General features: G+C 45.1%; 1 protein-coding gene across 6 annotated transcripts in view; it reads left to right on the plus strand.

The window, feature by feature from the left end:
* Nucleotides 1–15,266, plus strand: part of PLEKHM3 (pleckstrin homology domain containing M3) — a 188,484-nt gene that overhangs the window by 103,388 nt on the left and 69,830 nt on the right. The window contains exon 7 of one of the 6 annotated variants that reach the window (XM_089916442.1): nt 1–15,266. This exon is cut by the window's right edge and continues 16,779 nt beyond it. The exons of the other annotated variants lie outside the window; for them this stretch is intronic. Within the exon in view, the coding sequence (XP_089772568.1) occupies nt 1–48 (48 nt within the window). The 3' untranslated portion in view covers nt 49–15,266. 6 annotated transcript variants of the gene reach the window in all.

The raw sequence follows: 15,266 nt of genomic DNA on the forward strand, positions 1-15,266 counted from the left end.
AGTAAATTTCTGGCGTGTTTTCTGGATCGGAACTGTTCTTGCAAATAGGTAAGAAAAGGTAACACAAGACGGGGGAAAAATACTATTGCTTTGTGACAGAGCGTGTCAGGGGTAGCAGGAAACCCAGCCTGACTGACCCAGCTCCCAGCCCCAGCTCGGCCTGTACCATTTCAGCTTCTGTCTGGGTTCTACATCACCCTGTTTCAAGTCAGCTTCAGGAGTTTTAGAGCAAGTTGTTTCTCCCATTTGATTCCCATCCTTACTCCTAAAATAAAGGCCTCTATAAAAGCATCTCTTCTATCATATGAAATAACTATAGCAGAATGAATTTCAGTTTATAACTTTTGCAGGGAAGAGGAAGAAACTCAACCAAGTAACTGAAGAATTAATCTCAAATAATGGCAATTTAAATATCCTTCCTAAAGGCCTAGATTCCTTTCTACAAGTTTCTCTCAAGTGAATTTGAGTTTTCCCATTAGCTTTTATTTAAAAAACAAAATGTAGATATCTTCCTCTCCAGAAAGAAAAAAAAGGTAAAAATTTAATAAACATGGTAAAAGGGGATTTATAATTTAAGTAAATATACAATAATCTTAAAATAATGTAGTAAACAAAACACTAATACCACCCAAATAAAGATGCTTAAAGAATTCTGGTAGCAAAAAATGTGCAACCTTTTTCTCTCTCTCTGTTTTCATTTTTATAAGTAACAATCCCAAAAGTTTTAACAGGTAGACTCAATTCAACAAATTGGCAGAAGATTTCAAACTCCCTTAATGCCTCTGAAATGACATTCAAGACAGTTTTTTGTCCTCTTCTTAGTATTTGGATTCACTGGCCTCTTTGCATGCACTCGCTCTACTTTTGTACACTTGGACCTGGGAAATAAATAGCACTCACTAACACTGCTTAGCAAAGGGGACTCCCTCTAGTTGTTCTGGGAGCTGTAGTCACCTGCCCACTGGCCAGTGAGTGCTCAGCGTTGCCAGTTATTGGCAACATTTGTAGCTTATGCCAGTGCAGAGTCCCTAATTGTCTTTTTTTTTTCTTTTTTTTTTTTTTTGGCTGTGTTGGGTCTTCGTTGCTGCATGCGGTCTTTCTCTAGTTGCAGCAAGCGGAGGCTACTCTTCATTGCGCTGCATGGGCTTCTCATTGCGGTGGCTTCTCTTGTTGTGGAGCACGGGCTCTAGGCACGCGGGCTTCAGTAGTTGTGGCTCGTGGGCTCAGTAGTTGTGACTCGCGGGCTCTAGAGTGTAGGCTCAGTAGTTGTGGCGCACAGGCTTAGTTGCTCCGCGGCATGTGGGATCTTCCCGGACCAGGGCTCGAACCCGTGTCCCCTGCATTGGCAGGCGTATTCTTAACCACTGCGCCCCCAGGGAAGCCCCCAAACTGTCTTTTTATTTCACCAGTAAATAAGTTGCTCACTGGGTTTTCCTAGCACAGGCAAAGGTAGTAGTTGACCCCCACACAGTCATTACCTAATCAGTGGCAGCATTTTAACATGTAAGACAGAGCAAGTATCAATACTTCTCCTGTCCTAGTAGCAGGACCAAGGAAGGGCGAAGAAGATGGGGGCAGAGACTCTCCAAATCCCGGGAGCTGGGTGGGGGGGTTGAGGAGGGCACACCCGTTTGAGTTATTCATTTAAGTTTGGAATTTCAAATGAATTTCTGTTCAGCAAAGTAGATGTTGTTAGAAGAACATTCAACCTATGCTCTTTGAATGTAAATCTGACAGAATATACTGGTTTTTTTAAAGTAAAATCTTATAAACAAACTTTCAGGAGGTTTGAATGCATGGTGGTGTTTTGAAATGATAGAACAATTCCTCAGAAAGGATTTGGCAGGCAATGGCTAAGCGTATGTGAATGAATGGACTAGTGTTGGTGCGTGTTTTTAATGGGGAAACGGGGCTGCTTTCTAAGAGCTTTTTTCCCACTTGGATACTTTGAGAAGGGAAAGTAGAATAGAATTTATGTTTCGTTATTTTCAGTCTACCCAGCATTATCAGAAATTCAAGGGAAGACTTTACAACAGGAATACAATAAAAAGATATGCTCCAGTGGGACAGCAGAGACAATACTGTAACCCTCAATGCGTTAGCTTTTTGTGGTAGTTCTCCCCTTTCCCTGTTGAGTGTGCGACAAACCTTCTCCTTACTCAGATCCCTTTGGCTCTTTTAACACTGACAAGAACGTCCCACATTTTATCAGCAGAATACATTAGTGTATGTGAGTTAGCGTTCAAGAGATCCTGGTTGCTATTAAGGAGCAAATCGGAGCCATGGTTTACTGTGTCATTCCTCGGACCGTGTAAGTGATAGGAGGCTTCTTCTGAAGTTCCTTCTACTTGCTGAAAGGAACGGTCAGACTTGACTCCTAAATTGTGGCTACCTGTGCTCTTGTGACAAAAACCTAAAATGTCTATAAATGACTAACTCTTCTGGTGTTACTCACCTTTGGGACGTATGTAAGTTAAGCAGTGAATGATTCTATTTGTACCCGATCCGTGAGAAAGGGTACTGGATGATCCCAGGGGTGGGGCGGTGGGTTAGGGTGGGCCCCTCCTCACCCGCTCCCTCCACCGCTCACCACCTCACCTGCCAACACACACACACACACACACACACCTCTTGTGGGACCATCTCAGGAGCTGGCTTCCCCATTGTTCACCTTCCCTGGGCCCTGAGTTTTCAAACTAGCCCCTACCTCCAGGTTAAGGCCATTCGATTCTAGTTAACATGAAACCGAGGCGTACCTCATTTTATTGCACCTTATTGCACTTTACAGATATTGTGTTTTTCACCTATTGAAGGTTCGCGGCAACCCTGCGTTGTCAGATAATGGTCAGCAGCTTTTAGAAATAAAGTACTTTTTAATTAAGGCATGTACTTTTTGTTTGTTTGTTTTTGTTTTTGCGGTACGCGGGCCTCTCACTGTTGTGGCCTCTCCCGTTGTGGAGCAGTGGCCTCTCCTGTTGCAGAGCACAGGCTCCAGACGCGCAGGCTCAGCGGCCATGGCTCACGGGCCCAGCCGCTCCGCGGCATGTGGGATCCTTCCGGACCGGGGCACAAACCCACATCCCCTGCATCGGCAGGTGGACTCTCAACCACTGCACCACCAGGGAAGCCCAAGGCATGTACTTTTTTTTTAGACATAATGCTTGTACACTTAATAGACTGCAGTATAGTGTAAGCAATTTTCATATGTACTGGGAAACCAAAAATTCATATGACTCGCTTTATGGTGATATTTGCTTTATCTCAGTGCTCTGGAGCTGAACCCACAGTATGTCTGAGGTATGCCTGTACATTACCTGAGAAGAGTAAATTATTATTTTGGCACAAATTCTTTTGTCTTATTAATAAGTTGAAAGCACAGGATAATCAACTGAGGGGAGATAGATTTCCATAGATAAGTTTTAATTATGAAAAAATGATGGAAGAGTCTGAAATTTGGAGTACTTACTAAGAGATGTGAAGTGGGAAGGGTGCCAGGGGAGAGGACCCATAGCCCTCAAGAGCCTTGAAAAGCGAGGAGTAAATCAGATGCATACTGCCTTTCCAGAGGGGCCTAGAACAGTCTGAATTGTTTGTTTTATGCTAAAGCAATGAACATTTATACTAAGCAACTGGGCATGTAAATGTTCAATGAATCAATGGATGGATGGATAAATACACACACATACATACAGTATCCTGAACTCATTCGCACTCTCTTCCTTTAAAAGAAAAGCAAACGAATTAATTTAACATAAGCCCCTAAACAAAATGATATTAGTAATGCTGGAATTGACATATATATGCTAATATGTATAAAATAGATAACTAATGAGAACCTGCTGTGTAGCACAGGGAACTCCACTTCGCCGTACAGTAGAAACTAACACAACATTGTAAAACAACTATACCCCAATGAAAAAAAATTTTTTTTAATTTAAAAAAGAGGGAGATGGGGCTTCCCTGGTGGCGCAGTGGTTGAGAGTCCGCCTGCCGATGCAGGGGACACGGGTTTGTGCCCCGGTCCGGGAAGATCCCACATGCCGCGGAGCGGCTGGACCCGCGTATCGCAAAAAAAAAAGAGAGAGATGAAAAAACAAACAAAAAAAAGAAATGCTACTTTGTAAAATAAGGCACAGAATTCTAAAACCAAATAAAATCTCTGCTTTTTACATATTGGAGCAACAGTGGGTTGTTCAATGTTGCAAACTTTCTGAACATTAAACCTCCTTGAACTGCTAGCTGGCCTTTCAGTTAGCTTTTTCTCTAGTCCCCCACACCCATGGAGTTCAAGAATTGTCATCCTTGTGACCTAAACATTTGTCAGAATTGGCTCCTGAAGAAACAATGCAAATTGGTGGCCCTACCATGAAGATTTTCTAGTATGTTCTAGCTAGTGAGTACAATCACCAAAGGTGACGTTTAAGGCATTTCGAGGCCACTTTTTAAAAACATACTTGGCTGAATACTTCTTCGAGGAAGTTTGCGAGTTATTTTCTGTGGCTCTGCCCCACCAAGCAAACACAGAATCAGAGAATGTTATTCTCTGTGGGTGTTATTCACAGAGTCAGCAGACAAAGGCTGAGCCTAAGTGGGCACCCAGCACAGCTGCCCTTTCACCGAAGAAGTAACAGGTGATGACCTTTATTCACACGAGGGCTGACGTCTTTGAATCTGCAGCCCCCAGGGACACAGTGCCTCAGTGCCCACAACCAAGTCACTGGTCCCCAGGCCTCAGGAGCCCAAGGAACTTGTATTCATAGCCTCTCAGCACCCCTGATCCCCACGCCATTGTCCACCCCGGCCTTAGCGGTCAGGATAACTAATTAGGAGCATTTGGATTTAACCAGCAGAAAAACAAAGCGTGACAGCTCGTCTGTGTTGCTCCATGGCCAGAGCCTGTGTCCCCTGCAGCTGTCACAGCCTTCAGAAGCCCCTGAGCATAATCTGGGACGAGACAGGAATGAGGCCTCCATTAAAACATCACTAAATCTCTGTTAGCAGCTTTCATCAGGGTCGGTGCAGCCAGTGAATGAGTTAGGAAAGAGGACCGTAAGTCATTCGGGGAACAAATCATTCCTTTTAAATAAGGGGGGTTTTAAACAGTGAATGTGGGTGTTTCAGGGTGAAGTGAAGGGACCGAAAGTTGCTCTTTGAAGGATTGGCAGGTTGGCAGCAGGGCAAGTGGAAAGTCACCGTTGTCAGGAGAGCAGGTGGGAACAGTTCCTGCCTCACGGTGTTTCAGATCCCGGGGGGAGGGGAGAGGGGGAAGTGACAAGTACCAGGACTGGAGCCTGGCTCTTCTGACTCCTTCCCTGAGGCATTCAGTCCTGGAGGCCTGCCGATCATGACTGCTGGCGTCTTGGCGATGGGGCTGATTAGCCGAGTGGGTTAATACAGATGATTAACAAGATTGTCCCTTGTGCCAGCTGTTTAGCCTCTGCCCAGAGAAAACTTTGCCTGCCTGCAGATCTGGGCCCCACACCTGACTACAGCCGCACACTCGGCCCACAGATGCGGTGAAGGACTGGGGAAGGCCGACGGGGGCTGCGGCAGGAAACGTGGCTAGCCAAGGGCACAGTTCTTGCTCCTGTTGGGAAACGAGGTCAGAAAGATGACCTTGGGTGCTGAGTGTTGGATGGAGAGGCTTGTCGTCCAGGTGAGAACGAGCTCAGAGATAAGGATTCCAGAAGCCAACTGTGATCCCCTCGAGTATAAACAGCCTGCTAGTAGGTGAAGATGCAGCTACACCCCTGGATGGTGCTCGGTCAGCACTGAGGTCATTTTCCTGGAGTCCACTTTCCTGGCCCCCACGTCTACTTTGGCTTCCAACCATCTGGGTTTTGTTGTTGATTTGGAGTTTGTGTTGTTGTTGTTTCCCACGTATTAAAAAGCATTGTAATACTGACTAGGTGAGGGCCTGGTTTCAAAGACAGTTTACTTAAAGATAGAAAGTAAGGTTAGTGTCACTCTTACTAAAGGTGGAATTGCACTCTTCCCCCTGCCTGACCCCTCAGCCTGCCACCTCACACATAAATATCTTTTGATCCAAACCCTTTCTTGCCCCCTCCTGGTGACTCAAAACTAACCCATCATGTGATCAGAGGAACAAATACTTACCATACCTTTGGTTGGTTAGTGGGGCATGGTTCTGTGTATTAGTTATCTAGTGCTGCGTAACAAATTACCCCACAACTTAGTAACCTAAAACGAAAGTAGACATTTACTGCCTCCCATGATTTCTGTGGGTCAGGGAATTCAGGAGCAGTTTAGTTGGGCAGTGTGGGTACGGAATCTGTCAGGAGGCTGCAGTCCTGATGTTGGTTGGTCAGGACTGCATCATCTGAAGAAGCTTTGACTGGCTAGAGCATCTGCTTCCAAGGTGGGTTACTCCCCCAGCTGGCAAGTTGGTGCTGATTGCTGGTGGGAGGCCTCTGCTCCTCCCCACATGGGCCTTTCCACGAGCTGCTTAATGAGTGTCCTCATGAGATGCTGGCTGGCTTGTGAGTGACCTGGGAGAATCAAAGCCACGTGACCTCTCCTTGGAAGTCAGCATCACTTCCACGTTCTGTTCACTTGAAATAATCACTAAGTCAGGCCCACGTTTCTGGGGCGAATTAGACTCCACTTTCTGAAAGGAGGCATGTCAAAGAATGTGTGAACATATTTTAAAACCACCATGTTTTGTAATACCATGTTGTTTTTGTATACTGTGTTACTACCTTTTTAATACCCACTTTATAGGCAAGAAAACTGAGATTTAGAAAAATTAGCCGGCATACCAAAGCTACACAGCTTCTGCTCAGTGACTGAACCAAGACTGAAGCCGAGGTTTTCTGACTCCTTATCCAATGTTCTTTCTGCTGTACCCTGAGTGTATGTGTATAAAAAAAAGGCAGCCTCTTGGGTAATGGCATCTCATACTTGCCATTTTTATGGCACAGACATATAAAGGGGAAAAAATATTTCCAAAAAGCTCAAGAGGAGAAATACATGAAGTCAGTTACAATTCTTGTAGTTATTTCCTATATACAGTGTGGGAAACATAGGGAAGCAAAAACTCCCTTATCATACATGATACAGTCACAGGGAATAGCCTTGGGCCCCAGAAAGGTGTTTAGGTACTTTTCTCTCACATTTCTTTTATTGCCCTGGTCAAACTTCCCTCATGCCACCAACAGCCAGCATGAAAGGGGCCCCAGGAGTCCTTCTGATTCTTCCCTTCTATTTGGTTCAATTCAGTAAATGCGTGTTGACTGCCTCCTCTGTGCCAGGCACTGTGCAACAGAGGAGGCAAAGGTGAGTAAGTCACAGTTCCTTCCCTCCCTGAGCTCACAGTCTAGGGAGGGAGGCACACAAGCATTTTTTTTTTTAAGTCAGGGGGAGTTGAACTCAGGGTACTCAGGAAACACATCCAACCCAGTGTGGAAGATGATATTTCACAAAGGTATCCACAACAGTATCTCCCATCCCACATTCCCTTCTTACACTGAGACTTTGACATTCTTCCTATTGAGAAGTGGCATCTTTTTTTTTTCTGAATTTCGGTGGGCCTGTGACCATGGAAGTGATGCTAGGTGACTTCTAAGGCTAGGTCATAAAAAGTGACACAGCTTCAACCTGCTACTCTTTAGGAACGCTCACTCTTGTAAACCAGCCACCATGTTGTAAGGAAGCCCATACTAGCCCGTGCAGAGACCCCACAGAGAGAGGCCACATGTAGTCATTCCAGATGACAGCCAACATCAACCACCAGACATGTGAGTAAAGATACCACCAAATGACTCCCCACCTAGCCTTCAAGTCTTTCCAGCAGAGGCTACGATGAGACTGCAGATACCATGGAGGAGAGACAGGCTGTCTCTACTGTGTCCTGTCTGAAATCCTGACCTACAGAATCTGAACATATTGGCTGTTTTACACCACTAGGTTTGGGGGTAATTTGTTTTATAGCAATAGTAACTGGAACGCCCAGTAACCTGGCTGTCAGGGAAGGCTTCCGAGTGGCTGTGATTCTAGATTAAGAGGCGAGGCTCTATATGCATGAGCTAGGCAGAGGGCAATGGGATGAGGACTTCCAGGCCTTGGTAGCTTCAGACCCCTCAGTGACCTTAACCCATGGTGTTTCTGGAATGGAGGCAAGCAGGAGAAAACTCTCATTGCTGACTTGGACATTTCTGAAGAGTAATCTTCATTACTATTTTGACAGTTCTGTCTGCATGCTTCAAGATTTTGATAGCTTGTCTCAAAACATTCATGGTGTAAGTATGATGGTATCTCATCACTTTCCTCGGAAGTGAAAGAGTCTGTGATGTGCCTAAAGCAGCAAAGAGTGTAGAGTTTATAATCTTTCCATCCCACCTGCACATCTGAAGCATGAGCCCAGTTCTCTATCAAGAGAACTGCCTAGGTGTTCTCTCTGTTCATTTATTCATTCAGCAAATATTTATTTAGCACATACTACATGCCCGGAGCCATGCCGGCCCTGAATTTTAGAGGGCTCATTTTCTCAGAAAAGGACTAGTGTTTCTTGATGGTTATGGTCAAACCCCTGTATTCTGCCTGGGTGCCAAGAATTAGTAGAGGCTACCTATAATTCTGCTTCAACCTAGTGACATCCAGTGGGATTTTACCCATTGATGTCTCATGCCAGCCATTCTCACATTTGTGGTTGGTCTACAAGGGGCCAGAGGGATTATAAGAAGGCTCTGTCTAGTCAGGTGTCGAGGGCTGATGAGGTTTCTAGCACTTTCAAAATTCATTCGCTTGGCCATCATTAAAAAGCCTACAGATAAAAAATGCTGGAGGGAGCGTGGAGGAAAGAGAAGCCTCCTACACTGTTGGTGGGAATGTAAATTGGTGCAGCTACTATGGAAAACAGTGTGGAGGTTCCTCAGAAAACTAAAAATAGAATCACCATATGATCCAGCAATCCCACTCCTGAGCATATATCCAGACAAAACTAAAATTTGAAAAGATACACTCACCCCTATGTTCATAGCAGCACTATTCACAATAGTCAAGACATGTGGAACCTAAAATAGGACACAAGTGAACATAGCTACAAAACAGAAACAGACTCACAGACATAGAGAACAGACTTGTGGTTGCCAAGCGGGAGGGGGGAGGGGTGGGAAGGATCGGGCATTTGGGATTAGCAGACACAAGCTATTACATATAGAATGGGTAAACAACAAGGTCCTACTGTAGAGCACAGGGAACTATATTCAATATCCTTTGATAAACCATAATGGAAACGAATATGAAAAAGAATATATATATATATATGTATAACTGAGTCACTTTGCTGTACAGTAGAAATTAACACAACATTGTAAATCAACTATACTTCAATAAAATTAAAAAAAGAGAGAGACAAAGTTCATTCACCTGATGCTCTAGAGATGGAGCCAGGAAGCATGGCAGCCTCACAGGACTATATTAGCTCGTGTATCTTAGCGAGAACTGTTGGCTGCATGTGTTAGTGGCCTGCAATTCCATCTACATTTGGAACTTGCTGCTTTTCAATAATTATCACCCCCATCTTTCTGAGGAAAAATTTTAACGTTGACGGGGGCAGCTTTTCACATTGTTCTTTGTTTTTTATTTTAATTTCTGGCTAAATTCTAGTAAACCATCAACATACTTGCTTCTGGAATTTTAAACAAGATTCAGTCTCATTTGTGACAGCAGGAAAGATCTTTATAGCACAATAAATAAAGAAAAGGTGTAGGGTGCCTCGGTCATTCAAAAAGCTATTGAAGCATTAATAAGCCTGGACTTCCGTAGCTGGGGAGCTGGTTTCTGTCACTCAGAAGCTCACTCTGTTCCAGAGAGCTAGTCACTCACTTATTCATCCGTAAGAAGAAAGTGATAAATGTCTGTTATGTACCAGACACTTACCATGCCAAGTGCAGGGACAGGAGAGAAAAGGCACAGCACCTGCCCTCTGGGAACACCAGCTCTCCAAGTTCTGTCCTGGTACACCAGCCTAACCAAGCCAGTTCACATTTTAGAGGAGGGAAATATGGCTTCAGAACAGGGTTTTGTTGACTCTGATTCCTGCAGAGGCCAGGAAAGTGGCGCCCGTGCCCGAAGCAGGCCTGAGGTGAGACTTCAGGCCATGATGAGAAGCCGGAGAGAGCATCCGCCTCTGAAGGGGACAGCTGGTACTCAGAGCCCCAGAGCTGCCATCCCTTCCCCTTTTCCAAGAGAAGCCGGAAATTCGTATTTTTATGTGAAATTTCTCAATATTTAAACACTCTGCAGGCCAAACAAAACAAGCTACTGGTTTTGACCTCTGCTTTATAAAAGAGAATGCCTGCTTTTGTTCCGTCAAACTAATGAATGCTTAATTACGGGAAGGAATTTGGAGGTTAGTGTTAGATTGTGCTCCTCAAAAGGCTGCAGACCCCATTCCGAACCCTTGAGATGCTAACTGACAGACTTGCACAGGCTGACAGCTGGGCCCTGAAAGTGGACACGCACAAGGAAACAGGCAAGCTATTCCAGGTCACTTTGCAAGGTCAGGGCAGTAATGCAAACATTCGGAAGGCTGAAGACAAAGGTCAGGTGGCAGCAAGGAAGCCCTACATTTCCTCAAGCTATTGGTTAATAAACCATATTCAAAAGGTATCACCAGATTCTCCCCCCCTGTCACTGCTTTGTGAGGTGGAAAATTAAATAGAAATCAAAACTAAGATGGCTGTCAGGAGCTTTTAGGAGAGCAGCAGGCCAGTGTGAGGCCAACATGGGATGAAGTTTCTGCCTGGAGCAAAGGTCTCCAAAGGGGTGATGACACCCGACCCGACCCTGGGCATTGCAGACGGGCTGCACGGTGCAGTGGTTATGCACTGGAGCCTTGGAGACCGGCTGCCCACATTCAGATGCTCACCCTAGACTCACTAGGTGACCTTGGGCAAGTCACTTCACTTGGTGCCTCGAGAAGCACTTCATTTCTGAAGTGGGGATAATAATAGTACCTGCCCCAAAATGTGTTTATGAGGCTTAGAAGAGTTAGCATGTATGACACTTAGAACTCTGCTTAACACGTAAGGCTTAGGAGATAGGAGCTGTACCAGTGGTACAAGTACTGGTATAGTGTTGCTAGGAGATGTGGACTTTTATAAATGGCTCCCTGTAGCTTTCTTCAGTGGCACCAAGACTCTCCATCTGTGGACACTAGACTGCAGTTATCACCACAGAAGTAATGCTGGCTACACCCTAGTTCTGCCTCTCAGATTCTGCAAGGGTGTCTAGACCACAGGATCCTGCTGCAGCAACAGTTGCACAGTCACCATATGGAACAGCACCTTGATAGGGAAAGCTTCCTCTTGCCTCCAGGGTGCTCCTAGACCAGACGTCCCCAGTGACCCCACAGGGGAATTGCACCTCGAGAGCCCCCTGCCCCACACCTTCTCCCCCGGCAACAAGATCTCCCTAGGGCTCTGCTAGAACAAGTCAGGTATTACCCTCCCAGCCTCGCCACCTTTGTTAGTCTTGCTGAGAGACCTTCAGAGCTTGAACCAGAAGGTGGGTTTTGGCTTCCAAGTAAAGGTAGGCACATTCGGCACCTGTCTCTGAAGAATGCATGCCCTTTTGGTGGGCTGCGCACAGATGTCTTTTCAGTTTTAACAAAAAGCATTCTGTAAGTTTTATAGAACCATAGAATACCTATTTTGTGTGCTAAAAAAAATACTGAGTCCACGCTATTTCTGCAACTATAGAAGGGAGGAGCTTCCCAGACTGAAATGTTGGCAGAAACAAAGAGAACCCATGTTCCTTCCCACCTGCAATTATAGTTTTACTAGCTTGTAAAGCACACACAGATTTGCAGTACATTCTTCCCTTGCAGTTGGGGAGAGGCCCTGCTGCGAGTGTAATTGGCTTTCTAGCTTCCTTTAACGTTGAGGTGGAAGGGAGCTGGACTGAAGGGCCTTTACTCTTAGAATTAACTGATGTTGAATTGTGTCAAAATCCCACGCGTCATCCCTGAATCCATGTGTTCTATTAGGTCTTCGTCAGGAGCGGAAACACAGCTTTTACCTCTGAAAATATCTCCATCCCTATCACTTCTCACAGCTTATAAAAGCCAAGCTTCTTTTTTAAAAAAAAAAACAACAATGCATTTTTAACTTAACCCGCATAGGGATTGTTCTCAACCCTGTTAACCCGTGTGGTTAAAGCTATATGGCATCTTTAATTTTTTATTTTTTTAATTTATTTTATTTTTGGCTACGTTGGGTCTTTGTTGCCGTGCGCGGGCTTTCTCTATCTGCAGCGAGCGGGGGCTACTCTTCTTTTTGGTGCGCGGGTTTCTCATTGCGGTGGCTTCTCTTGTTGCGGAGCACCGGCTCTAAGTGCCGGGGGCTTCAGTAGTTGCAGTACACGGCTCAGTAGTTGTGGCTTGCGGCTCTAGAGCTCAGGCTCCGTAGTTGTGGCGCACGGGCTTAGTTGCTCCACAGCATGTGGGATCTTCCCGGACCAGGGCTCGAACCTGTGTCCCCTGCATTGGCAGGTGGATTCTTAACCACTGAGCCACCAGGGAAGCCTATATGGCATCTTTAAATGACAATTTCATACGGTATATCCAACTTTGGACCACTTTCTTCTCTGGCCTTGGCTCCTCTGTTCCCAAGAGGAGAATCACAGGTGCATTTGGATAAAAAACTCCCTTTATCACATCACTTCTTGGGTCCTGAGTGTCCTCATTTGTGATGTGAAAAGGTTGAATTAAGCAATTTTTAAAGCCCTTTCTAGCTCTAGGACTCTGGTTCCGTGATTATAGAATCCTTGAGAAGCGATTAAGTTGTGGAAGCCACTCTACCTGTATCTGCTTTCTGGGGTTTCCCAGCCAGTTAGCATAAAGCAGCCAAGCTCTGGCCACAGCCAGGAACCTGGGAGGAGAGCCAGATCTTAGCCCCTTCAGTTCTAAGTGACAAATGCAAGATTTCCATTTGCCAAAGGTCAGATGGTGTTTCAACTTGTCATTAAATAGAAGTTTGAAACGTTTTCCCAAATACAACCTAAAAGACAGCTTACAAAAACAAGTCAAATATTACTGATTTCCTATATTCCTTAAACACAAATTGTCTTTGTAATACCTTACACTCCAGTGGCTGTTGGAAACAATGCCCAGCACACAAAAGTTGGCCAATAAAAACATGTGGAAGAGAATATGCCATTTAGTGGGTTTGTTACTAAGATGGGCAGCGTCACTCAGGTTATCTGGTGAACGGTGGGTTGTTTTTCTCAGTGCTAACAGCAGAGATCCCACTGCAGCTCAGACAATAAAAGGATAGAGCAGGGCTTCCCTGGTGGTACAGTGGTTAAGACTCCATGCTCCCAATGCAGGGGGCCCGGGTTCGATCCCTGGTCAGGGAACTAGATCCCTCATGCATGCAGAAATTAAGAGTTCATATGCTGCAACTGAGGAGCTGGTGAGCCGCAACTAAGGAGCCCACCTGCCGCAACTAAGACCCAGTGCAACCAAATAAATAAATAAATATTTAAGAAAAAAAAAGTTGGGGCATTAATAAGGGAAGGTGTAGACCTGATGAGAAAAGGAAATCCAGGGAAGGATACTGTGAATGGATTCTTGGCTGGAGGAGAGGTCAAGGGTGCAGAGAAAGTCTAGGCAATGGTGGGTAATAAAACTGCTGATTGGAGTTTCACCTTTTTCTTCTTTCTCTGCCTACTGCCTGCTGGGAGTAGGGACTCATCATCCTATAGGCAGGTACAAGGGGCTAGAAAGGGCCAGGATTCTCAGCCTGCGGGCTTCACCCCCGGAGTGGTTAAGGCACAGTCTCACTGAAGGCCAGGGGCCTGCTCACTCCACTCTCATGTCATAGCACTTAGTCAAGGAGAAAGAGAAAGGAACATTCAGGAAACCTACTACCCAAGGTAACAATAGCAGTCTATCCCTTACCAAGTCACATCCTATCTCTGGCACTTAAAATCTTTGTCTGTAAGATGAGAAGGTTGTACTAATAATTAGATTAACAATGGCTACTTTTTATTATATGCTCAAGAAATGTTAGTTACTTGTATTATTGAGTGCTTACTTTAGGCCAGATCTTGTTTGAAATCTACGTGGATTATCTCATTTAATCCTCACAACAGCCCTATAAGACGGGACGATTATCATCCACCTTTTGCCAGTGGGATGAACTTGCCCAAAGTCATCTAGCTAAAGTGGAGGAGCCAGGACCCAGGCTGTCCTGTTCTAGCACATACTCTTTTGCTTTTTCAATTTTGTATGAAATTTTTCAGACTTATCAAAACATAAATAACAACTACTACCCGCTGCCTGATTACCGCTGTAACTGTAGGTATTCCCTTCACCAGTGGGCACGCACTCCGAGCTGCTACACTGTACCGTCTGCTTCCAGCACTGACGTTCTCTATTTCTAGAGGCAAACTGGTAGCAAGATCCACCTGGCAGCAAGGCCCAGCCCCACCATTGCTAAAGCCCCACCAAGTCTTTCACTGGGTGGAGGGAGGGAATACTATGGCAAAGAGGGGACCAGAACAAGGTTCCCATGCACCCATCGCTGGTCAGAGAGCCAACACGTGGCACGAATCCCAGAGCCCAGGACACTTGGTGTAGCCAGTGTGATCATAGCAGTCAGGCCCAGCCCCCCACCCAGTTCCCCTACACAGGCCATAGCCCCTAAAATTTTTACAGATCCGTTTTGACCACTGGCATAGTGGTCAAAACGGAATTTCCATTCTATCCAACCCATTGACATGTAGTTGTCAAAAACAGCAAATTTCTAGAATAAAGAACTGGATAACCCACAGAATATATTAACTTATAGTCCAAAAAGGAATGCAGGCTAAATACATATGGATTTGTGACACTATGAATTCACTTTTTGTGTTTCAAAAGTTTGGAGTTAACACATTCTACATTCATAGCTATGGCTGACCTGTGTCCATGTGTGTTTTTGTATTTACAGCTAGTCTGATTCCAAAAAGGACTTTTGTGGTAGAGCTTCTCTCCTCTTGTGTGTTTGTGTGTGTGTGTGTGTGTGTGTGTGTGTGTGTGTTTTCATAACTGTGACTAATTTTAATTCCCATCCCTTTCCATTGGTTTGAATCATTGGCATATACACTTATCAAAGATGATTCTTTGCTGCTCGGGATCCTGCATGCTTGGAGTTCTGCTAGCATCCCTCCCACAGAATGTGGTTAGGAAACCCAACTCTTCTAGAATTGCCTTTAGCCTAAAGGTTCCCCCCAGCTACTGGAAAGACAGAGAGCAAAAA

Source organism: Delphinapterus leucas, chromosome 8, assembly GCF_059928025.1.
Source record: "Delphinapterus leucas isolate spDelLeu-1000000601 "Yukka" chromosome 8, BTC_Dleu_Yukka2, whole genome shotgun sequence".
Taxonomy (NCBI): Eukaryota; Metazoa; Chordata; class Mammalia; order Artiodactyla; family Monodontidae; genus Delphinapterus; species Delphinapterus leucas.